Genomic DNA, 27,168 nt, shown 5'->3' on the forward strand with positions numbered 1-27,168 from the left:
CAAAAAGTTCTAATGTTTTTAATGTACTAGAAAATAGATGTTGATACAGAAGTGTTTTGGTATGGGAAGGACAGTGCTGTATTTGGTTGATAATGATGGTCAGGACAAAGGGCAAATGTTAAAGTTCGAAAATGTAATATTGAACTTCCAAGTCTGAACAGTATACAAATATATAAAAAAAAAATATGATGTTTCAGATTAAAGAGTGTTGATTCCCTGTTGTTGGACCTCGACAACGTTAGACAACTCGTTGCTGATTATGAGATAGCTCTCATTACTCAGGACAGTTTATCCTCTGATCCGGAATCTCTCCGTACCCACAAGGCCGAACTACAGGTAACAATACATGTAACCAACAGCACTGCTGTGACAGACATGGGGGAAGTGTTAAAGAAATAAAGGTGGCCAAAAAAAAATAAAAATAAAAGAAACTGTACAAGTCTTTGTCATTGGTCGAAACATTTTTAAGATCAATAAAGAGATCTTTCACAACATTTGGAAAAAAATTCTGTTTTGGATAGAAAGTAAATATGTAAAGGTAACTTCAGCTTATATTTATGTGTTTTTTCTTTGGTGTTCACTTCTGTGTAAATTTGTCACCAAAAATCACCTGCCACATTTACCTTCCCTGATCATACATATTTACCTCCCTTGTCAGGATCTTCAGGTATCTGTGCAGCAACAACAACAAAAAGTGGACTCACTGAAGCGTGACACTGCCAATCTACGTGTCAACACAGAGAAGTGTCGACCAGGTGTAGCACGCTATTATGACCTAGAAGGCACAGAGAAGGAAGTCGCGGAACTTGACCAGCGCTGGAACAATGTCTGTATACAAGTTGTTGAACGGTAAGTTGTCACAGGAAGTAGCTGATGAGCCTGGTTTTTTAGATGTCACCTTTTGTTTTGATTGTGTTACCACTGTATTCTGGTGACTGGTTTGTTAAATACCATAGTGCTCTGTATTGTAGATTGAGGAGCATGGATACAACAGGAGATTTACTTTCCCTCTACACCAATGGTCTGAAGTCGGAACAGCAGTGGGCAGACCACACCCAGCTGACCATCGATACCCAACCCCCACTCACACAGGAACTTCCCAAACTCAAACTCATGATTGAACCCACCATGGTAAGGAAAAATCTATAAGTTTGAACCTGAATTTTAGAGGAAAAATAGTAAATTTAAGACCAAAAATATCAAATTTGAAGTATATTTGAGTTTCAGAATTTCAGGATTACAAATGTTTATTTGGTACTCTGCATTATACTGATATACTTGTATGATGTCAACAATCCTGCGAGTTTTCTTACTGAACTTTTACACTGATAAAAACAAAAGGAAGTTTGTGTAAGGACGACTACAACAGTACGGTACCATTAATACTTTATACTTGGTATGATTAACAAATCAAAAATACTTATCCAGTAAGTAAACAGTAACCAATATAAGGAGTGAAGTATGAGGTGTACACACCAATAATATTTCATCTTTTCAGACAATTTACAATGGATTGGGAGAACGACAGCACCAGATTGAGGCAGTGAATCGACACGGTGGCCAGTATATTCGTGAGGCAAAGGTATGACCTCATGAAACATTTAACTTGTATGATACATGCAACCCTAGATCATTAAAGCAGAATGTGGCATCTACTGGCTTTTAAACAATTTTTAGCATATATTTTTGTAACTGTTTTTACCTTACAAGAGACACAAATCCCTAATATATTGCAATTGCTAGAATATGCTGATATTTTTTGTTTTTATGTATTTTTGTTTTGTCGTTTTTTGACAACACGCTTTTTCTGTTTCCCTGTTTATGTTTAAAACTATGTGTGACACAAGTTTGTGTCAGGATGACCTCCCTTACTAACCATCTGCTTCCTGTCGTAGTGATTTTTGTAGTAAACAGTCTTTGTTTTTAATACTCCCATTGTGCCATATACAACACATTACAATGAATCGTTGTATATACAGCACACATTCCTTGTATTACCCCTGCCAAGAAACCTCGTTTCTTAGTTACAGATAAGGGTTCTGTGAAGCATTTTTGTGATGGATGTTTACTTTGTGCTTTTTTGTCTTTTGTGCTTTCAATGTTTCTTGTCATTTGATGTTTGTAGTTGTCTGAAAGTCTTCATGTTGTGTTGAAAATTAATTGAAATCTGATTGGTCCATTCCCCAACCAATCCCTTTCCTTTCCAACCTCACAGTCATTGATCAAACTTTAGTTCCAGCGATGTTTAGATTCATCCTTCTCCAGGTTGCTTAGCACGTTGAGCAGCTTGGGGTAGCCTTTTTTATTTCCTTCAACGTTATTTGTGACAATTCAGTCCTACATACAACGCAAATGCACGGCTTGACCCAGCTCCTTAGCATTGAGTCATCAGCTTGCTTTTCCGCGATTGGTTGTCCTCCTGACCAGTAAGTAGTCGGAGATGCATGTAGGTACCATTGTAAACAGGTGAGCTATAAATATATATATTCAGATTTTTGTTTTGGGATGTTTGTTAATGTGTTTAATGCTATGTGGTAAAATAAAGGGATTTCTGATAATTTAATTCGGTTTTCAGTTGCTTGAAAGTATGCCGTGAAAATCTATTTATTTATTTATTTATTTATTTATTTATTTATTTATATATTTGAGCTTTTCCAACTTTTCCTTTTAGCATTTATCTATATGGTGTTAACTTTTTTGTTTGTTGTGGATTTGATTTTTTTTTGTTTTCCTAAATTTGCAATTTTTACCTTCATTTTATTTGTAATTACCATAAAAATCTTAAAAGTGTCATTAATTTATATCTATGAACAACTTGTTTGAACTCATCTAATCTGAACCATTTAATCTTAATCTATAACATAAACAACAAACACGTCTTAGTTTTGCTGAACTTTCATTTTGTTTTTGTGAATTTACATTTTCACATTTTTAACCTCCTCTGTATATGATATAAAAAGTTTTGAGTTGGAAAGCTCATTTCTCTAAACTGTATAAATTATTTAAATTCATACATTATCAGTAACGCATGGCTTCTCTAAAAAACTGCTTTAAATATTATATTTTATATCATTTATCTACTCCATTTATCTAAACAATTGACATCTGTTCAGAAAGAAGATTGAAGTACCATTGAGATAAATACTTGATATTTCTAGTTGAACATTTTCATGATATTTGGATTAGTGACTAGAAAGAATGAGTTCTCTGTTAGTAGTAGATCAGTGCTGGCTGGACGTATAGTGATTTGCATGTGTACAACAAGGTTGCTAGAGGGTATTAAGTTAAAAAAAATATGAACGGCTGCATATGAATCTTTCCAACTTTAGAGGAAATTGTCTCCCTTGCATTTGCTGTTGACAGTGGTACGACTGTAGTTTGCCCTCACAGTGGACTGCTCAATCTTGACTTTGATTAATTCAGAATTTATCGTCACAGAAATGTTAGAAAAAACTCAAATTATCTTTAATATGGACAATTGTTTTGCAATTTTATTATGTTAATGGTTGGGTGTGTTTAGATGATAACAGGGAACATTTCAAATTTGTACAAGGTTGTTTTCCTCCATGTAACATGAAAGTGTTAAAATGCAAAAAAATCTTAATTCAAGATTGAGTGCTGCTGTGATGATGCTTGTTGCCCTTAACTTACTACCAGATAACTCTGAATTGTGATGTTATTGGCTAAAAGTGAAATAGCTATCTAAAACAAGATCTGCTTGGTAATTGTTTTACAAACCATCACAATTGAGAGGTATTGGAAATATAACTAACCAACGTCACTATGCATGTTTGTCCCTAACCCTCACTAACATTACATCCAACAGACTGTGTTCACACATAGTTATGGAATAAATTTGGATTCTGAAGTTATAATTTTGAATGAAACAATTGATAGACTATTTTTAGTTATTGGCGAGTAATGACATCCTGTTTAGGATACTGACCTGTCATTATTACTACCAGATATAATAAACCAGTATCTACCTATGGGTCTTTGGTAATGTTTTATATTTGGTTACTTTTGGTTGATTTTTATTATTATTTTCATATTTTTTGTAAAATTTTAATTTTTTTTACTCAGTTACTGATATAACTCACATTTTATTAACATTCAAGTTATTTTAAGTAACTTAAATCTACCGTTTGATATGATATTATTATTCTCCAAATCCGTCTGAAATGGTAATTGATATATTGAACTCGTTAAGAAAAAGTATTGTTGTAACTGCCTTTTATACCCTCCCACTAATGATTAAAATGTTGGTTATGATTTTTTGCTGTGATTTGTTTTGGTCTTTTAACTGTTACACCAGACTTCAGGGTCATATTTTAGAGGTTAATGTAGATTGGGGCATGATTTCTTGTAACCTTACCCCTCACAGGTCAAGGTCAAACCACCTACATTAATTTTTAGATAAGTAGATATTGTACAGGTGTTTCTAATTTGAAGTTCAAGATCAAATATAGGGTGACAGTGGTGACAGACAGTTAAGATGTTCTCATAAAAAGCTAAATACTATATAAGTAAAGTCTTTTGATGTTTCATATTTAAAGAAAAAAAAGAAAAGATAAATTAATATATTATTCACAAAAAAAAAAAAAAAAAAACTACAACAAAATCAACCTTGTATGAATTATTTCAAGTAGTGAATTTAAACTTTCACAAATGATCTCATTGACTGAAAGTAGTGCCTAGGCAATCACTATGTAGATGCTATCACTTTAGTAACTGGTGATTAAGTGGGATGAAACAGGTAGCGCTGTTCTAGGCCTTGAATAGGGTGATGGGGTAACTTGGGGACATGTTTGGAATTTTTTCCAATCAAGTATGCTCTAGCTACTGTCAGCATTATTTATGATAAAATATCTGTGTTTTGTGTTGCTTTGGTTCAAATATCTCACTTAAATTGCTGCTCAAGTATATCAATCACCATGGTGATGTGGTGTTACTTAACAAATCAAGTTTCAGTTTTCTTTTATTTATCTAAAATGAAATACATAAGTTTTCCATCTTTTTTAAAAAATTATTGTTTTGACAAATTTTTAAACTGGTATTTTTCACTGTAAGTTCAAAGCTTAGAATAATTTCACCTTTTTTCACAATATCACTGTAAATAGACTGTGTAAATTAGTCACAAGATAAATCTTAATGATTTAGTTGAAAACTGCATGAAAAGTATAAATTAATGGTACACAACTTTATAGAAATACCAACACAATCACAGCTCCTGCACAGGAATGTTCTGAGTACTGAATCATGTTTGTCATGGTTCATTTTGACACTCCGATCATTAGAAGCTTTCCTTTATAGATCTATGACAGAAAGCTGAAGCAGTACCGGGACAGTCTAGAGGACATCGATGCTGCCCTGGTGGAAGGTTTGTCCAAGCGACGGCGACATGAGGGTGGGGCAGAGATGGTTAAGACAGAACTGGACACTCTCAATCGGCGGTATATAGATATGGTCAAGTGGACCAATAACCGTCTGAAGGAGATCACTGCTAGATTGTCCGGTGCCAGTGAAGATGTACAGGTAGTGACTTCTGTTAAGGATTCTTAATATAGATATTTGTAAATTGCTGAAATCATGTTACTTTACATTACGTTTTGGAATTTGGTATACATTTAGTATCAATTGTGCTTATATATACTAATATCTCTCTTCTACATCAAATAATTTCTTTGACATCCATTTTAATAGTTAAATTTTTGTAAATATAAAAGAAATTGGTTCAGGACCTCTCTTTGCCAGTTTATACTTGACAGAATTTAGTTTTGTGACATATTTACTTAACACATGTAAACAGAAAGTTGTGTTCAGTTCCAGATGGTGATTGACGAGGATATTCCATTACTGCGTACATTCCGGGCAGAGTTAGCCAAGCGCTCCTCTATGTTAGTTGACGAGGATATGCAGGGTTTCTTTGAGCAGTTGTCAGAATTTGAAGGCTATGCTAGCCAGCCAGGTCAAGGATATAGTGGGCCTGCTAAGACTTTTGTCAGTAAAGTAACAATGCATGCACAGAACACCCATGAACAGGCTCCAGCGACTCTCTCTCCAGGAATACGAGTAACCAAGATGATGGATACTGTGGAGAAACCCGTAACTGCAGCTGTTGTCCCAACAGTTCAAATGAGGATGGTATCACCACCGCCATCTGATGCTGGAAAGAGGCTCTCGCAGAAAGTAGCTAGCATTAGTAGCGTAACTTCACTTGGAAATGTCAGTGAGATGGATGGAAAGTTTCCGCAAGCTTCTCAAATACTTGTGACTTTAAAACAGGAAAATCTGGCACCCAAAGGAACTACTGTGTTTGTGTCAGCCATTTTGAATCCAAAAACTGGTCGTAAATTGAATATGGTTGAAGCCATCAAGACTGGGTTATTTGATCCAAAAACAGGGTATTTCATGGATCCTATCACCTCGCGTCGCATACAGTTCCTTGAAGCATGTGACCGAGGCTACATTTCCTCTGAGTTACAACGGGAGTTGAAATCCCCATGTGGTATTCCTGACCCACGAACTGGGCGTCAGTTAACTCTAATGGATGCCATACAGAAGGGGTACTTTGACCCTGTTAAACTTACCTTTAGAGATCCATCTACTGGTCTACACATTCCCGTCCATGAGGCCCTCTCAAAAGGAGTTATCACTGAGGAGACAGCCAAGAAGTTGTGTGGTGATGGCTATGCTGTTACAACTATAACACAGTCCCAGGCTATGTTTGGAGATGGCAAACTGTCTTCACTAGAAACAACAATAGGACTTGCTGAGGCTGTAGAAAAAGAACTATATGATCGATCTTCAGGAAAGATTCATGACCCTCTCTCCGGAGAGGACTTGACTATTTTGGAGGCTGTAGAGAAAGGCTTCATCAGTCCGTCCAAGAAAGAGATCAAGGATCCAACCAGTGGAGAATATATAACATTGATTGAGGCCGTCACTAAGGGCCTGATTGACCCAGAGTCTGGCCGGTGCATTGACAAGACAACTGGACAGAGAATCCCGTTAGATGAAGCATTCCATCAACAAATATTGAACAAGCCAATGACACTGCCCAAGGCCCTTGCTGATGGTACTGTCACAGAGAAGGGCTATTTTGTGGATCCCCAGTCTGGGAGAGTCATGGCTTTCTCAGATGCTGTCGACAATGGTCTTCTTGATGACAGTGTGAAGTGTATTGTTGACCCTATCAGCAATGATGTGCTGTCGCTGTCAGAGGCAATAGAGCGAGGAGTCATTGACTCCCGTGGTCTGTATGTACCTCCTGGAGCAGCCCCTCCCACACCTATAGGTGAAGCCTTGGAGGAAGGGCACCTGAAACTTGTAAATGAAGAGGTTGTGTTTGCCAAACCAAGTGTAAAAGACTCACTGACAGGAAAAACACTGACTCTTGCTGAAGCGCTTAAGCAAGGTGTCATCACAAGTGGAGGAGAATTTGTTGATACACGTTCTGGGCGTCGTGTGTTACTTCGTGCAGCTGGTAGTCAAGGTTTTGTTGTAAAAGATGCAGTGGAGAAATTAACACAAGAAACATCAATTAAAGATGCATCTGGAAAAAATGTGACAATACTGAAGGCTGTTCAGATGGGAGTTATCAGTCCAACCACAGGGGAAGTTAAGGACTTGTTGACAGGAGATGTGATGCCGTTACAGCAGGCCACTATGGAGGGGCTTGTGTCTGCAGAGGATGCACAAACAGTTATAGAGCTCCTTAGTCCTGTCGTCATCTACACTGCCCTCACTACAAATCAAAAGTCAGTGAAGGAGGAGCAACCCATGGAGGCCATTACAATATCTGAGGCAATAGACCAGGGCCTTCTCGACGAAGATTCTCAAACGTTCAGGCATCCAAGGACAGGCATGACCATGCCAGTTGAGGATGCTATTGAACAGGGTCTGCTAAAGCTTTCATCAGAATGGCCACGGCCAACATTGGTGTCCGAGACTAAAGACGAGGCTGACCGCTGGCTTGAGGAGGTTGTAACTAAGATGTCGCCTGTTTCACCAGGTCAGTCGGCTACAGTTGATTCCAAACTGACGAAGGGTGATGAAGGGTTCTCTTTTACTACAACGACTATCTCCCGCCCTGCCGTTGCTGAGAGCTTGGTGTCTGAAACCAACTACATCAAAATACAGAGTGTTACTGACCCCCGTACAAAAGAGAAATTGTCACCACAAGAAGCAACAAACCGTGGGCTTCTTAATGTAGCACAAGGATGCTTCATTCACCCACTCACAGGGAAGAAGTTCACAGTGAAAGAGGCCATGGACAGAGGATTCCTGACAGGAATGGAGGTAGATACACCTACAGACCAGGCAGTCAAAGAGGTCAAATCCTTCTCAATCACAGGAGTCATTGAACCCAACACAGGCCAGAAGATATCAGTATCACAGGCAGTCAAGGATGGGATACTGGACCGAGAGCGAGGTCAGTATGTGAGTAAAGACAGGCTAGGTCGTGAGGTGCTTATCCCCATTAGTCAGGCGGTGGAGAAGGGGCTTGTTCTTGCAGACGATGTCAGCACCTCCCATGCAGCACCATTGCAAGGCCTAAAACGTGAAACCAGGTCTTATCAGCTCAAAAGTGTGAAACATCCTGTCACTGGGAAAAACATTTCCGTATTAGATGCAGTGCAGGAAGGAATACTTGATGAACACAACGGTGTGTACATCAACACATCTACAGGAGAAAAGCTGCGCATTCCAGAAGCTATCGAACAGAAGCTCATTGACGCCGAATTGTCTTCTATCACCTCCAATGATGGAGTAGATGGCAGCAAGGTGGTCACTACTAAACTAACAACCCTGAAAGTGTCATGGGTAGTGGATCCAAGAACAGGTGCTACTATATCTGTTGCCAAGGCTGTTGAGGATGGGATTGTCAACCAGCACAACGGCACATACATCAACATTGTCACAGGTGAAGTCATGTCCATGAATGACGCCATTGAGAAAAAACTAGCTATTGCAACTTCCTCTGGAGTTGACTCTTCTAGTAGCTCTGATATTCACAGTATTCACATCACAGAAGAGCTTGAATCACAGGAGGCAACACTTGTAGAGGACATTACAGCAGAGACAGTGACATTGAGCATCAGCAGTGTAGTTGACCCTGTCACCATGGAGATGGTATCATATGATGATGCTGTTATAAGTGGTGTTCTTGATCTTAATAAAGGCCTTTATGTCAATCCTAGGTCTGGTGAAGCAATTCCAATCAACTCTGCCCTTAACAAAGGACTGATACATGCTGATGTTACAGGCAAAAAAGTTGAGGAGGATATCTTCCACAGTTCTATACAGGCTGGAACTGGGGGCTTTTCCCTCAAACACGTAGCATCAATCAAGGATGCAAAAACTGGACTGGAAATGTCACCGGTAAAGGCTGTGCAGCAAGGCCTCATCGACTTGGAGAAAGGAACATTCCTGGACACTAGAACCTGCGTAAGAATTCCTTTAGAGGATGCATATAAACAGGGATTCTTCTCCATGACCAAGGTGACTGATGCAGAAGAAATCACCCGTCTTATGAATGAATCTCAGGAAGAGGTGACTCCGCCTGTGATATCTGAGAACGGAATTACACCAAATGTAGTGGAAATGAAGTTGGAGAAGTCTGGCATGCAGGATAGTGAGAAATTGAAATCTGACGTGGCTGATGAGGTCCTTAATTACACTACAGATATCGAGCAAAGTTTTGAGATGGAAAGCGAGGATATTCCAGATTTTCACAGAAATGGACAGCTTACACTTGGTTCCAAACAGGTCACAAAGATGGCAGCAGATGTTCGTGGGCTGAATGTCAACACTGTTGCCTTCCCACAAGGTTTGTCCTACTGTGAAGCAGTCAATGTTGGTCTGGCAGATCCTACATCAGGAAAGGTTCGAGATCCTAGGAGTGGAGATCTGATTTCTTTGCAGGAAGCTATGGAACAAGGTATCATCAATCCCCTCAAACCAGCCATGGTCAGCATTGTTGGCAGCGACACAATGACCTTACAGGACACATTTAAGCGAGGGTTTGTTGATCCTTCTACCGGTCGGGTCAATTACCAAAAGTGTAAATCGGAGAAGTTTCAAATCAGTCCTAACCTACCAACTCAGTTCTCATCCCCAGGACCTCTCAATCTCATGGATGCTTTGAAAGCAGGACTTTACAATCCTGCCAGCCATAAGTTTCTGGAGCCATTATCTGGTGACACCATGTCTATACAAGAAGCTGTGAACCGAAATGTCCTGAATGGTAACATGGTGACAGTGAAAGACACTTCATCAGGACGACGGGTCTCCCTGAAACTAGCTCTCAGCAAGGGACTTATTGACGGGGTTACTGCTACGGTTACAGACACAGCCACTGGAGAAGTGATGTCATTGGAAGAGGCAGTGAAGCGTGGATTGATTGAGAATGCTGTGGATGAAGAGGAAGGTACTGTGTATGACACAGTGACAGGAGAAGGCATTCCCCTTGACAAGGCTGTAACAGATGGGCAACTCCGCGCAGAAGATGTTACCATCTTAGACACAACAAGTGGAGAGATGGTTTCTATGGATGTGGCCTTCAGGAAAGGATTGATTGACAGAAGGACTGGTAGTGTGAAGGACAAACAGACAGGACAAAAGCTGACTGCTCAGGAAGCTGTAAAGTTAGGACTAATGGCAGTAGTTGGAGCTCCAGTTCTAGCAGGAAAGGCAGTATATGATGCAGTGCAAAATAGAAAAGGGCAGACATGGACCGAGGAACCCAGTCCTACAGGGAAAACGTGGAAGATGGACATCTCACCAACACAAGATGCATTTCAGAAACGGACTTTATCAAGCTCGTCTGGTTCTCCTCAGGTATCACCTGTGAAGGACGCTAGAGATGATTTTGTATCACGAACCAAAGACACTGCCCGATCCCCAGTGAAAGAAATGAGTGAACGTTTTGGATCACCAATCAAGGACTATGACCGATCGCCCAAAAAGGAACGTTACGGATCATTAACCAAAGATCCTGATCAATCGCCTGTTAGTGGCAATGGGTATAGTGTGAATGGAAATGGTGTTCATGATGATGGAATACAACAACCACTGACTACTATTGTTTATGCTAAACCAACAGACAGAATTAAGGTGTCCCAGCCCCAGAGACAGACTGACCAGTCTCCTGATGATCGTAGCCCAAGCCCAGCCTATGGTTTTATGGTAAGTGAGGGTCAGGAGAAGAAAGCTGATTCCTCTTCTGTGTACAAACAACATGAGACAGATGTTTCTTCATTCGCAACATCTCGTGCTGACATTTCTCTGCCTTTGGGTCCCCAATCTGTGTCAAGTGTGAGTTTATCTCCCCTTTCATCCCCCTCCTCATCAACAATCCCGGATATGGTAACTAAACCCTCCCTACCTCTGCATGAGGCAGACCTACAGGGTCCTCCCATTTCTGGGACCAAGGTGTTTGTGAAGTCCAGTGATCCTCCTTCAGCTGATAAGGGTCCCACCCCTCCCCTTTCTCCAATAACTGTCCAATATTCCTCATCAACAATAATGTCCAAAGATGACCTTACTGTTGACTGGACAGCAGGAAAGGTCATAATCTCGCCAACAGGAGAAGTAATGAATGTCCCAGAGGCTGTACAAAGGGGTTTGTTAGACTCAGACACAGTAGAGAAATTGGCTGAGAAAGCTGCCTTGGAGTCTAAAACACCCCAAATAGATATAAACTGGGACGATGGTACTATCACTGTTAGGGACACTCAGGAAAAGATTTCTGTCATGGAAGCCAAATTCCGTGGCTACTTGGACTTACAAACTTCTATGACACTGGAAACTGTAATTGAGAAAATGGAGGAAATCAAAAGAGAAGAGACAAAACAAATGGTACCTGTCGTCGTTAAGAAACCAACTGGTGCAAAAATACAGGAAACTACAGTGGTACGGAAAACTAAGAAAGTAGTGGAAGGCAATGAACCCCCTGAATATGTTTCCCCGGATACTATGGTAGAAGGACCCTTGAGTCTTAATGACATAGTTAAAGTTGATAAAAATGTGACAGATTCAGGTAGTATATATGTGAAAGGTTATGACTTCCCTATATCTATCCGCAGAGCTTTAGATGAACATGTTATGAATGTAGGAAACTCATGTATTATTGATCCCCAAACTGGTCGGCTTCTTAATTTGATGGAAGCCATCCGTTTGAAGATATTAGACCCCTATACTGGTAAGCTTACACATCTAGGAACAGGGGAGACAATTACACTTAAGGAGGCCTTCCTTGAGGGTCTAATTCCACAGCCAGGTTACAGTGTGACATTTCACACAGAGACTGAGATAGATGTGGGTGAGCAGCTCAACACATCAATGTCCTTGTTAGAGGCAGTAGAGCAAAACTTGGTGGATCAGAATAGTGGAACGTACACAAACCCTCAGACAGGAGAGATCATGTCTCTTGCAGCTGCCATAGAGTATGGCTACATCGACTCTGTTGACAGTCATCACAATGTCACATGGTCAGAGACGCATGTAGACAGGAAAGAGGAACAGATAAAGGAAGAAACACGTGTTCAGCTTAAACCAATAGCTCTTAAGCCTGGCACACTGACTTCTTCTCATGCCCCATCTGTACAGGAGAAAAGGCAATTTGCCAACAGTGCACAGGTTGAAGAAACTAGGAGTTTTACAGAAGCCTTGCAAGTTGAACAAAACATGTCTAGAGTACAGATGCATACAGATTCTCGATTTGAGGAGCAAGGCTCTACATCAGGTGTACACAGACTGGATACTTTAAGGGACCAGCTGATGAACACCTCCCACCAGGATAGGATGACTCAGGAGGTGCAGAAGATGAGCCTCAGTTCCGCTATAGAGATGGGCTACTTTAGTGAAGAGAGTGGCATCTTTACTGAGCCAAAAACCAGTCAGGAAATGACCCTAGATGAAGCCATTAAGAGAGGACATATTGATGGTAACAGTTTGATGGTTGATATCAAGACAGATGAGAGACTAACCCTACAAGAGGGTATTAATACTGGACGGATTGATCCCATTCAGGGGAAGGTGGTTGATAAGGATTCTAAGTCCAAGTTTTCACTCAAAGATGCTGCCACATTGGGACTTCTGGCAGTAGCAGGTGCTCCTGCTTTGGCCATCATGAAGGCAACTGGATCTTTGAGTCGGAAACCCAAAAAGGAGACATCCTCCACTTTAGACAGTGCCTTGCCTCTTTCACCAAAATCAAAAACAACTGCTGATATGCCTTCAAAGACACCACCTAAACCTCTGCCCAAATCAGTAGATGTTGCAAAGGATATTCCAGTTAATTTGCAGTCTACAACTGTGAATGTAGTTGGTCCTACCACACTGGAAATTAAAGATACAATTCATGCACAGCAATTTGACAGTATGCCTCGTAAGAAGGACATTACAACAGAGTCTGTAGAAAAAGTCACACGAAAGGTTCATGTGGAAGGTGTGCGAGACTCCACAGCTGGTACTGAAGTACCACTTACCACAGCTTTAGATAGGGGGCTCATTAACCAACATGACGGGACTTACACGAACAGTCTGACTGGACAGACCTTCACCTTGACAGAGGCACTTGATCTTGGCTATATACAGGGCAAGGTCATTGACACCATATCTACTAAAGAGCAGACAACAAAGGAAGGCTTCCAAGCTGATGTCACATTCCATGAGAAGAAGAGAATGTCAATTGTGGCAGTAACTGACTCATTGACTGGAGAGAAATTGTCTCTGCCAGAAGCTGTGGTCCGTGGTTTAGTAGACAAAGATGGCAGAACTTACTACCATAAGGAAAAAGGGAAGCGAATTCCCATACTTGATGCTGTACAGGAATGCCTAGTAGTTGCTAGGGATGTTGACTCACAGATGAAAACAGACGAAAAATTTCAGACCTCAAAACAAGACATTATCACCCAGACAAAATCACTGAAAGTCCATACTGTTGTGGACCCAGCGACACAGGAAAGAATGAGCCTCCCTGAAGCAGTGAGGAAAGATATCCTAGACCTGAAGGTTGGCATACTGAAGAATGTACGCACAGGAGAGGAAATACCACTGAGTGAAGGTCTTAAACAAGGCTTGGTTCACGGGGATGATGCTGAGGGCTTTACATCCATGAAGGGTTCTGAGGTGTATGAGCAGACAGCAGAAACTCTACATCTGAAATCAGCATTTGATGTTGAGACAGGGCAATACATTCCTATAAAATTAGCTATAGAGAAAGGTATAATTGATAGTCATTATGGAAAATTTAGGAAATCTACAGGAGAGATTATTCCTGTTTCTAAAGCAGTGAAGGAAGGACTCATCAAGGCCGAATCCAAACAACCAATGTCACCTATGTCCCCAAGGACCGCTGGTGTCATATTTGAAAAGAAATCAGTCAACATTCAATCAGTGCAAGACCCAGTCACTAGACAAGACATATCAGTGATGGAAGCTGTTGATAGAGGAATTCTCAACTTACAGACAGGTGTGTATTTCAACTCTCGCACAGGAGAAACCATGAGTATCCCCGAGGCTATCGCTAAAGGTAACATCAAAGCTGAGAGTTCTTCAGAAAAAGGACCAATGGGAACAACATTTACTGTTGATACAGGGTCTAAAACCCTTTCTCTTAGATCAGTGACAGATCCACGTACTGGTGAACAACTCTCGGTATCTAAAGCCCAAAGGCATGGACTGGTGTCCAGTGACCTCCAGATTTACTATGATCCATCAGGCCGTAGCATGGATATCACAGAGGCAGTTAAACAGGGACTTGTGGAGGCTGGTGTTCAAGAAGCAATACCCGTTCTTACATCTGTCACTAGAGAGTCTGTGACAGTCCAGTGCTTAGTTGATCCAGTTACACAGTCTGATATTCCAGTTCATGTTGCCATACAGCAAGGTCTGTTTGATCCAGAAAGAGGGTTAATTACAAATCCTCAAAGTGGTGATAAAATGTCTGTAGAGGAAGGAGTCAGGAAAGGCCTGGTAAAGGTTGACACTTCCAAGGTCAAGGAAAAGACAGATGATCTAGTGGTAGTAAAGGATGTAATTGTCACCAAGGTTAAGGATCCTATGACCGGACGTGACCTCATGGTCAAGGAAGCAGTCAGAAAAGGCATTCTTGACAAAGATAAAGGGTTGTATTATGATCCTCATACAGGGGCATCTATGCCAATTGAAGAAGCTCTGAAGAGCCACCTGGTGGAGGGAAGTCACATGGCACAGAGTCAACTTGTTGACAAAAAGACCAAGGACATGAAACAGATCAACATCACTATGGTGCTTGATCCTGAGTCTGGTAAAGAGATCTCTGTGAATGAGGCAATTGATCGTGGAATAGTTGATCAGGAAATGACAACATATTATGACAGGAAGTTAGGCAAAAGCATCAAGATGGAAGATGCTTTCCAAAACGGGCAGGTTTCTGGAGTTGTTCAGACAATTACTACAACACAGACAAAGGTAAAATCTAACAGACCTGGCTCTACCTACAATATTACACAAGTTATGGATACTTCTTCAGGGAGGATGGTCAATGTAGCCGAGGCTGTCAGCAGAGGCATACTTGATGAGAAAGGCAATTTTGTTGATACCAAAAAAGGAGAGGTATTCCCTGTCTCAAAAGCTTTGAAGAAAGGCCTTGTCAGTGCTGATGAGGTAGTAGCCACCAGTCCTAGTAAGGCAGACCAGAGAGGTGTCCGGTTAAGGGATGCTCTTCGATATGGCTATATTGATATTCCGACTGGCATTTACACGGAACCTAAAAAGGGCAAGATGTACACAGTTGATGAGGCAGTCAGAAACGGTCATCTGACAGCTGATGATAAAAGCCCATATCGTTACTCTGGACCAAAATATGACAATACAACTCATAGTTTCCAGCATGCACTCCAGACAGGACTCCTTGACCCAAAGACAGGGATGTTCCATGAAAGGATGTCAGGGACTTATATATCTGTAGAGGAAGCTCTTAAACACCGATACTTGTCACCGATAGCAGGCAGAGTTGGAGGTAAAGGTGACTCTGTAATTATTCTTAAGGGAGCTGAAGTGTCTCCAGTCATTTCTGAGGGCATTTTGTACACTGACTTTGTTGACCCCAAAACTGGTGAAGAAATTGACACAAAGGAGGCCACCAAAAGGGGACTGGTCAGCATGGTCAGTGTTCAGCAACCTATCACTGTGAGTGATGCCATTCGCACAGGGTTGGTGGACAGTGACACTGGTGTGTACCATGATCCGAAGTCTGGTGACAAGCTTTCAGTAGATGAAGCAGTCATCTGTGGCTTCCTAAACATGGACAAACCTGAGACACTGGAAGATGTACAGCTCCCTCATAGTGAGGAACTGCCAGTGTCATTGACTGATGCCATTAGACGCGGCAGTCTCAATGTTGCAAATGCAGAATTCACTGAACCACGCACTCAACAGACTGTGTCATTGCAAAAAGCCATTCAGCTTGGATATCTACAACCAAAATTGACAAGTATTGATGACAGTGATGATGTTGCAAATGAAAGTGGTGGAAGTAGTAAAACTGATGACAGCTTTGATGGAAAGACAGATGACAGTGTGGATGGTAAGACTGATAATTCAGTCAGTCATGATCTGCCTCCTGAAACTGAGGCAGAAAAATACACTGTGGTCCTTGAAGGGTCACCCTTTTCCCCCAAGGCAGAGGTAGTTGTAGACAAAGACGGTGCTGTGGTTTCACGTACAGCAACCGAGGTGCAGATTAAGACTGGTTCAGCGGTATATGTCACCAAACCTGGCTTCCTTGTGGAGGCTAATGGGCGGGTGCGTAATACTTCAACAGGAGAAGTGATGACATTCCAGGAAGCTGTTGATGCAGGTCTGGTGGAAACTGAGAGTGTAGAGGGCAGTAGTGAGGTACAGGTAACAGGCGGCACCATCCCACCAAGCCTGGAAGGTGACTCCTCATCTGCTTCCTCTCTGTCCACGTCCATGACAACATCTGAAGGGGTAAGTATCCTCGATCACCTCCTCCCTGCTAGTCTCCCTCCCAAGGACACATCCTCCTGCCCTTTGTGTCCTCACAGGTCCTTGCACTGCACTCATTATGTGGTGGTGCTCCGTGCAAAGGGATGACACAGTCGTCATTGGAGTACATGTTTACACAATGGAGATGGTTGTTGTTTTGCACATTGCACCAATTTCATTTTAGCTGCAGTGCTTGCCAAAAAGATCAGTGTGTAAATGGTAGGTTATGTAAGTGTGATATGTTGTTTAAATGGTAGATTGTATGTTGTAATGAAAACCATTTTACAGGACTCCAAGACCAGGACATCTAAGCCAGTGGAAGGCTCAACATCTCTGCAGTGTGATCCCACTAGTAACCATGGAGATGAAGGACAGGGACCCCATACTATGACCTTGACTCAGATTATGCAGCAAGGCCTCTTTAATCCCTGTAGTGGATTATTTCATGACCCAGTTTCTGGAAATAACTTTTCTCTTGGTGCGGCCATTAAACATGGTTTAATTGATGCCAAAAAGTCTCTCTTTAAGCTGCCCCAGACAGGGGAGATAATTGATTTACAGGAAGCTATTCAAAGTGGTGCTGTCAATAGCAAGACTGGCAATGTGTTTGATTATGTAAAAGGAGAAGAAATTCCATTACATGTGGCAGTGCGGCGAAAACTTGTCTCTGATGATTCCGAAATTGTATCTGGTCGGTCATTCTCAATAAACACGAATGATGACCCTCTAACATTCCAGGATAGGATAAAGGGAGGTAAGCTGTCATTTCCACGAAATGTGACTGAAAGAAATTTTGAGGAAACAATTTCTATTCGTGATAAAAAGTCTGGATCAGTGTTGAGTTTGAAGGATGCTAGAAAGAATAGCATAGTTAAATTTATAGAGAATGATTTATCTAGTACTAAGGTAGGAATGAAGGGATGTTTTGTGAAAGACACGTTTAATGAGAAATGGTTATCTTGGGATAAAGCATGTGATGCTGGCCTCGTTGGAAATCTAGATATCTCTTCAGAAAATGCGTCAAATCGTCGTGACTCCAAGCAGATCAAACGGGTCACATGGTCTTCTTTCAATGATAAAATGGTTGAAAGTCGTGATGGTAAGAAAGAGGAGGAAGATAATTTAGAGAAAGACTCATCAGAGTCAGAATTAGACATGGAAATCGCAGCAGCACTAAGAGCTAAAAATAAAAGGAAACATTCCATAGAATTGTGTTCGATGTCTGATTTACCAGTGACATTGGATGATGTAATTGACAATGGTCTATATGATCCTATCACTAACACTGTTCGAGATGTCAGCACCGATGAATGTGTGGCATTCGTGGATGCCATTGAACGTGGACTGGTCCACAAAGCCTCACTGATCCGTGACCCAGTTAGCAAAGACATTTTAACACTGGAGGAAGCAATAGACAAACGTATCATTGATCCTCTATCAGGTAGAATGATGCTGTCATCTGGGCTGCCAATTGCATTAAACTTCGCTGTCAACAGGGGCTTGGTTGTGAAATGTAAATCTCCATTCTCCCTCTCACTTTCGGAAGCCATTGAGGAGGGACTTTTCGACATTGCTACAGGAATGATGCTGAACCCTGACACAGAGGAAAAGATGGGATTCTCTCAGGCCATATTTTCTGGAATGTTGGACTGCAGCATCATTAAAGTACGAGATGTTGATAGCGGTGAGGTCCTTGGATTTCAGGAGGCCATTGAGAAAGATCTACTTAACCTAGCGACAGGAATGTGCTATGATACATCCAGTGGTGATACGCTTTCTTTAATTGAAAGCATTGATAGAGGTATTCTTATAGACTTAACAAATCAGCCTAAATATAGCCTCCTGGAGGTTGTAGATGACTGTCTTGTAGATGAAAAAGGTAAATTCCATGATCCATCAACAGGGTATGCTGTCTCACTAATCAGTGCTATAGATTCCAGCCTACTGGATCGGGACTGTATTCTTGTCCGGGATTTAGAGAGCCAGACACTGCTGACACTTGATGGAGCCATCGGTGAAGGCATTGTGAACTCACTAACTGGCACATATTCATGTGGCAAAATTAATTGTGATTTCAACACGGCTGTGTCAAAAGGTTTACTCATACAAAATCTTGGAAGTACCGATTTAAACTTAATTGATGCGATTCATGAAGGAGTTTACAACACTACTCTTCAAAATTTCATGGATCCAAGGAACGGAGAAGTGAAGTCTTTCCAGGAAGCTTTGGAGTCCAAACTTGTGCGCTGTGATGATATTGTGATAAAAGATTCTAAAAGTGGAGAATTTCTGACATTTGAAGAAGCAGTGTCCAGGAAGATTTTAGACTTGGGAGAATGTCAGATATTGGATCCACTGGTGGATGAATGGTTAGACTTGAAGGCAGCACTAGCTCACGGACTTCTTCGACAGATTACAAACGAATCAGCTAAAGGCCTTGTAACCATAGTTACTGAGGGTATATACGATCCTGAACTTCAGAGGGTCAAGGACAAAACCTCTCAGATGTGTGTTGACATGGATGATGCTATTTCTATTGGTGTTATTGATTCTGCTCATACGTTTGTGCGTGATAATGCTCGGAACCAATTCATTCCTCTCTCAGAAGCAATAAGCTACCACCTGATGGATAAATATTCAGGGAAGGTGACAGACACAAAAACATTTGAGAAATTGGACTTGTGTACAGCAGTGGAGAAAAAGTTAGTGATAGAGATGCCAGAGAGGGGGTTTCCACTGGTAGACATTGTAGTTAATGACTTATACAGCAAGGACAAACAGACCATCCTACACCCAAGAACATGTGCACGAATGTCCCTTCAGGAGGCAATTTCATGTAAACTTGTAGATGGTTCACAACCACAAGTTCTTGTGGCTGAGCGAGGAATTTTCAGCCCAAAGGAGGCAATAGCAAGGAAGATATTGGATGCCACGACTGGTGTCTACTTAGATCATACGCCACTTCCAGAGGCGGTAGCAAAAGGGTTTATTTTTAAATCTGAACAGAAGGGATATCAGCCATTTTTGACAGAAATTGCTGATATCCTTAAAGACTCTGATTTTACATCCTTAACATCTAGTAAACAAATTCTTGACACTAGTCTTGGAGGTCAGACTGATTTCTCTAGAAGACCTAACTATGGAAAACCTCTTTTTGGAATACAAAGAGCAGTTGAAGAAGGCATTTTTGAAAAGCACCGATGTACATTTTACGACCTCCGGATTAAGACCTCTGTAACTATGGCAGATGCATTGAAGACTTTTCTTATCCATGGCACAAGGTCGAGGGTTATGAATCCAGACACTCAGAAATTTATATCTCTAAGTGAAGCTGTTGATAAAGGGATTGTTAGTGGTAAGACTGGCTCTATCCTAGATAGACAAAACATGAAAAGCATTCCTCTAGAAAAGGCTGTGGAAGAAAATTTGGTCGTGGATGTGCCGTTCACACGCGTAACCATTGATGAGGCAGTGTCCTATGGCTTATTAAATACAAATGTTCTCAAAATGCAGAGCATGATTTGTGATGAGAGGCTTTCATTGGCTGATGCCCTGAACAAGGGTCTGATTGACACGGAAGATTCGCTGGTCAAGGATATTGACAAGGACATTGTGATGACATTGAAAAAGGCGGTCGACTGTGGTCTATTTAACACTACGACTGGATGTGTTGTTTGTGACTCCGGTCGTATTGTCAACCTCATGGCTGCACTAGATGAAGGCCTGATTCTCAATGGTAGAAGTCTATGTAACTTTCCCAGACTGCCACATCACAGGAAAAGGACCTTACAACTGGATTCATTATCAAATAGTGTGGAGATTGTCTCCAAACAGCCCAAACATTCCAGTGATAGTTCTGGCATTGATATGTTAGAAAATGATGAGATGCTGGACACAATGGACCACAATACAGATGCTATCAGCTTTGGTGAAGCAATTCGTAAAAATTGTTTAGATGCGGAAACGGGTAATTTTCGTATGTCTGACGGCGATATTCCTGTACCTCTGACAGAGGCTGTCAACCAAGGACTGATAGATGTCTCTGGTGTAACATTCCACGACAGAGTAACTAACCAGAATCTTTCCCTCAAATTGGCATTAGAAGTGGGGCTGCTTGATGCCAGTAAGGAGAGTTCAAAGAGAAATTCCAGACCTGGTATTACCTTTAACGAGGCTCTTCAGGGAGGTTTACTGACAGAAAAAATGGAGGTAAACCTTGATGACACAGACATGTTGGATCCTGGAAAACAAAAGAAATCTTGTATGGAAAAGTTAGCAAGAGGAAGTGAGGTCATCAAAGCTGCTAAAAATATGTCATCGTCATTGGATTCCTTATTACAAGTTGTCAAAGATGAGCAGGGAACATATCGTCTTGGTACGCTGCATCGTATATTAAAGAAGGGCATGCTCAATCCTAGCACTGGACTTATGGACGACCTTATCACTGGTCAACCACTCACGCTCCAGGACGCTGTCCAGAATAACCTCGTCAACATGCGGGCAAGGGAGATTGTAGACCCGCGGACTAGAGAGCTCCTAACACTACAGGAAGCCATCAGCCTGCGAGTGGTGGACCCAGTAAAAGGTTGCTACCATGATACCGTCCATCATACGTCGATGTCACTCAAGGAAGCCATGGAACTAAGTTTGATTATAGAGGCCATGTTGGAAGCTCCCCAGCCAAAGAGCTCAGTGGAAATCTATGTGGAAGAAATTCTTACTAATGAACAAAATAAAGGTAAAGCCAAACTGCAAGACGCATTTTCGTCTGGGGTTTTACACCGTGCCAATTCTTCTGTTATTGATCCAGACACAATTCAGCCAATCACTTTAAAACGTGCCGCTAGTCTCGGAATGATTGACATGAGCACGGGTGAATTCAAAAATCCCCAAACAGGGGAATGTATATCCCTGAGTGATGCTGTTGAAAAGGGATTCATCCTGAGTCCCAAGGGTCTGACCCTCTACAGTGCTGTGAACCAGGGACTATACAGTGATAAGAACTGCCAGTTTGTGGATCCAGGCACAGGGAAAGAACACACACTAAAGGAAATGATTGACATGGAGATCATCACGCCAATGTGTTTAGAGATACGAGATCTCACACAGAATGGAATTGTTGTCACGCTGCAGACTGCCATCGATAGGAAGACCATCGAGCAAATCAAAAATGTGTATGTGAATTTGGTGAATAATCAGGTTTACAATTTTAATGAGGCTATTGCCGCAGGTCTCATCATCAGTAATAGTCCACGAGAGGGGCTACGAGAAAGCAACAACAGCCAGAACATCATGGCTGCCTCTGGTTTGCATACAATGGAATCAGTACGGTATCGACACCTGGCTGAGAATGCATATGGCCCAGTGCTCACCCGTCCGTTCTCAATGGGAAGTCGTTCAAGAAACAGTAGCTCATCTGATTTAACAACTGATTCGTCAAGCACCGACAGAAAAGACCCACACACATGGATGATGCCACTGACCTCGGAAATGATCCGACAGATGATTGTAAATGCTAAACATAAGAAGGACACGGCATCTCAGAGGAATGATAACACAGATAAAAATAGCAAGTCCGAGGATGAGTGTGACACAGGCTCAATCACACCAACCAGGAAAGATGACCTGGAAACAGAAGAGTTGGTTGATGAGAATGAAATCAATCAGGATGAAAGTGGAGGTGAAAAGAACTCTAATCCTTCAACACCAACCACACCACAGGTCACTGAAATACCATGGCAACATGAAGTCAAGGTCATAGAAGAGGTCAGAGTGAAGCCAGCTATGGCAGGTCTACGGAAGGTAGGAACATTGTCTCCTGCATGTGTAGCCTGCCTTCTGATCATGCCGAGAGTTCCTTGCCTCTTGTTTTGCCATGAAATGTGAACCTGAATGACAACATCTATAACTGCCATGCAACGCCTGATTAAGAACATCTGTTTTGTTACCATTTGGACTGCCTCACTTCTAGTTTGTATTCAACTAATGAGATTTAGACTATGAAATCCTGACTGTCATGAAAACCTATCTGTTAACATTGGCATTCTCCATTTCAAGTAATCTGACAATGTCTTTTAAATTTTTAAAATGTTTTGGACTGTTCTTCAAATAATTAATTTCAAAAAATCGAAATTTCAAATTTTAGCATTTCTAAAGAGTTGCCTTTATGCTATGTCATTGATTAAGTGCAATGTGAGAATGTCTATATGTAAAATCCTTAGAAAGGCATGTTTCAAATGACCTATATTTATACAATATGTAGTTTGAAGATTACCATAGATTTAATTTTCTAACTCACCAAACTCTTTGTTCAACACACAGTACCAAAACTGATGCTGTGCATGAAATGTGTGTGTTTTTGTTGATATTTAATCAATCATGTGTTAAATATATGGAAAAAGAAAGTACACTGAACATAGGTCCATATGCATATAAGATTGCTTCAGTTCCCACAAGTTTTGATTGGCCTTTCAAAGTACACACTGTACATGTAATTTCCTAGGGGACTGAAATTGATCTAATTTGCATATTAGAAACTTCCTGAAGCATGTTTCTGTGAGAAATGACAATAGCTATGTAAGGACTAAGCATGGGACTATTAGACCTTATTCTTACCAAACAATTATCAGTAACTTACAATTTCACGATAGACAAAAACTACAATGTATTTGCATGGCTGGGGAAATTGTTTTTCCCATTCAATAACAATATACAGCATTCTTTTTCTGTTTGTTAATTATTGTCTGTAATTAACCTTAATATATGCCTGCTTACTAAATATATTCCAAATTGAATGATGTCATTACCAACCATGCTTTTCCTTACTGACTATATCTTGTCTATAAATAGATTAGAAGATATTTATGTATAAAGATGATTTAATACCAAAATTGATTATTTGTTTAAAAAATAGTGAGGGAAATTAGGAAATTTTGAATTTGTAAGTAAGTATGTTTGTTGATGCTAAAAATTTGAAATTTTTTTTTTATCTTTGTCTTGAACATTTGTTTTAGATAGAAAACTGTTATGAGGGTTTACTGATAGTCTCACCAAGAGTTTCAGAATTAATTACATACTGAGTTGATTGAGTGTGGAGATCATTATAGTGGAATGTTTCAAACGAAAGTCAAGGTTATTCATGTATATTGTTCTGTGAGAATGTCTGGGAATATCCATGTAAAGTTGAGATTGTAAGTGTTAGTGCATTTGTCACTGATTACTGTCTGTTACAGGTGTTTTCACCTGTTTAGATCACAGGATACCCTCTAACCAAAATCAAAATCCATTTGTCTAAAATGTGATTCAGTAATGATTAGACTTATTTTGTTTAAGATGAGCAAGCTTCCTTTGTTTTTAACATCAAATTAAATAATTATTGAATATAAGAATTCAGTGTTTTGTAGCAAGTGTTGAATAACAGAAAATGGATTGATTTTGTTAGAGAGCTTGCTGTGTTAGAGATTAATCTAAACTACAGCATGATGTTCTTCAATCTATAATCAGAAAACCTTTGTGGAGGGGTGAAGAGGGCTGTATTTAGATGAGCTGATAATTTCAATCAAACCAATTCAATTTAATTGACATGAACAAAAAAAATTAGCACAGAAATAAATGTATTCTAAATTATCTCAGTTACCTGCAGATTCAAAAATAGTTTTACATTGATAGACTTCTGGTCTGATATACTAGATTTCATTTAATTAATTAATGGAAATATCAGCTCATTCATTTCTTTTGAGATTCAAAATAAATGGTTAGAAAGTTGAGCTGAAAGGGTAATTCAAAAGTGATGGTAAGACCATGCACAATCAACATTTAACATAGAAAAGAAAATTTAGTATTGGTCATTGGTTTGTCAAAAAAATTTCTTTAGCTTGAAATTATATTTTGAATTGCCTGTTCACAATTTCTCTATAACTAACCAGAAATTGCTGTGCTTTGAAGATGAAAAAACAGTGTCTAATTTGGAAAAAAGAAAACTTTACTAGTTTTAATGTCAGTCTATGTTCCTGCTCGATATTTCATGAATATGGTTTCAAAAAACAAAAACAGAAAATAAATTATTTGATGAAATCTTTAATTTGCATGAAATATAATTCTGTAACAAATTTTTAGTTTTTAGAATGAAAGATCATACTTACCAATAAATGACATTAAAACTTAGTATAAGTGAAATACAAGTTAAAAATCTTAATATTTTTTAATTAATAAGAATGTTGTGATCAGCTGATTGACATTAATTGGTTATATACTCGATTAATCACTTTCTTTTTTAATGGATTAATTTTATTAATGAATTTACAAAATGATTTAATCTGAGAGTGGATCTAACAGAATTGTCAATTTTACACACTGACCCTTGACCTTTTGCATGAGTTAAATACTGACTCCTATTGTTCTGAGATAATATAACAATGAGCCAGTGCTCTTTCTACAGTTGTATTATGTCCTACAATATTAATATATGTATCCACTTTTTCCAATTTTCAATTTAATATTTAATAAATTATTTTACATGATGTTGGTGGATCATCTACCAACACAGAATTAATATTTAACTGATATGAAAAAAATATTTTGATATAAATTTCTTTATCAGTAATTTTTATTTTCATCACAAAACTGAAATGGTATAATTCAGTTTGTATATTAGTTCTCCCCTTTGCTTAAGCTCTTTCCTTCCTTTTTTGCATTATATAAGATGCTACTTTTCACATTCCCAAAGAATCTACCTTATTTATATCACTTTTAAAGGAAAAGATATTTTCATTTTTTTTATTTGCTTTATTTCACTTTTCAACAATGTCAAGAAGCTTTGATTTGCAGATCAGTACAATGCTTAAGTGAAATCGCATTCTTTTTATTTCAGTGGGTATTGCCTTGGCATGGTGGTAGACAATGTGACGCCTGCCTGCCTGTGCCTGTCAGCTGTTCCTTTCACCCCCCTCCACACTTACCATATCATAGGAATGCCTGCTCCTCTGTTAATATTAACATGCATCACATTTTTCTGTTCTTCTGTCCTTTTGTGAATCTCAATTTCGTCTTTGTACATGTTATTTGTCCTGTCTTCTTGTTTTGATGTGCATGTTATGTTTTGTCGCTGTCATGTTTCGCACGTCCTTTGGTGTACCGTGAATACGTGTCATGTGACTGTCACGAGCCATATATTTGATTATGAATGCCAGATTTATTGGGTATGGATGAGTATATAATCATCAATACTATATTGATGTTTGAATACTTTTTGAATGAATATTGTTTGATAATTTATCTGCATCTTGTAAGATTTTTTCTGTTTATTCTGTTATTGAGAAATGTTCTAATCTATTACCTAACCATCACCTTCCAATTTTTTTTTTTTTTTTGCATTTTTGAAAAGAACCCCCATTGCCTTGCCCTGCCACAGTAGATGCCAAATTTACCACTTGACTGATGTAGGGTTGCATAATACTGTTGTAAATTGACTTTGTTTGAATGCCTGCCACATGACTTGGTCAATAATGTGTAGGATGTTGTATGATGCACCATATATGGTATTGCTGTATGGGAAAACGTTGTAGCCAATCACTTTGCATCTAATGTGTTAATTATTGTATGCTAAGTTGCCACTGACATTATCTGCAAATCAAAATTTGACAAAATCATTTTGTTTCAAATGCCATTCCTATTCTGATTTTCATTATTTCTGTTAGAGTAGCTTTGCTGAGATTTTAGTTTTAAACTTATTTCTGTGCTAAGTTCTGCTTTTGGTTGCCTGTAGATTATTGATGCTGTGTTCACTTGAGTTACATTTTTATCATTACCTAACTTGTTATATAGAAATGCTATAATCAGCAATGTTTCTCAGCGTTCTATAACTCATGTGATATGTATTTCCAACAGGGAAGGTTAGTTGACTCCTATGACAAACTCGCTCAAGATCTGAACAACGAACTGAACTGGCTCTCAGACGTAGAACAGTTGCTTAGAGACGATCAGCCAATCAGTGATGATGCCAACAAAGTTCAGGGACAGTTAGATGCCCAGAAGGTTTGTACAGCACATTAGCATAAAATCTTCCTCAAAAACAAAGGAGTGTGAAGCTATGATATACATATGTTAGATACCAAACATGACTTTAAGGAGTGTAATATTGTTTTATCTATGTTACTGAAGTATATATAGTCA

General features: G+C 39.8%; 1 protein-coding gene across 1 annotated transcript in view; it reads left to right on the forward strand.

Annotated features, from left to right (window-relative positions):
* Positions 1–27,168, forward strand: part of LOC132560386 (microtubule-actin cross-linking factor 1, isoforms 1/2/3/4/5-like) — a 187,727-nt gene that overhangs the window by 120,429 nt on the left and 40,130 nt on the right. The window contains exons 27-33 of the mRNA XM_060225057.1: positions 198–336; positions 659–849; positions 972–1,131; positions 1,499–1,582; positions 5,314–5,535; positions 5,824–16,980; positions 26,884–27,030. Coding sequence (XP_060081040.1) covers positions 198–336; positions 659–849; positions 972–1,131; positions 1,499–1,582; positions 5,314–5,535; positions 5,824–16,980; positions 26,884–27,030 — 12,100 coding nt within the window. The remainder of the gene's footprint in view (positions 1–197; positions 337–658; positions 850–971; positions 1,132–1,498; positions 1,583–5,313; positions 5,536–5,823; positions 16,981–26,883; positions 27,031–27,168) is intronic.

The sequence above is a fragment of the Ylistrum balloti genome, unplaced genomic scaffold (assembly GCF_031769215.1).
Source record: "Ylistrum balloti isolate Yb309-2 unplaced genomic scaffold, AGI_CSIRO_Ybal_v1 Utg369668, whole genome shotgun sequence".
Taxonomy (NCBI): Eukaryota; Metazoa; Mollusca; class Bivalvia; order Pectinida; family Pectinidae; genus Ylistrum; species Ylistrum balloti.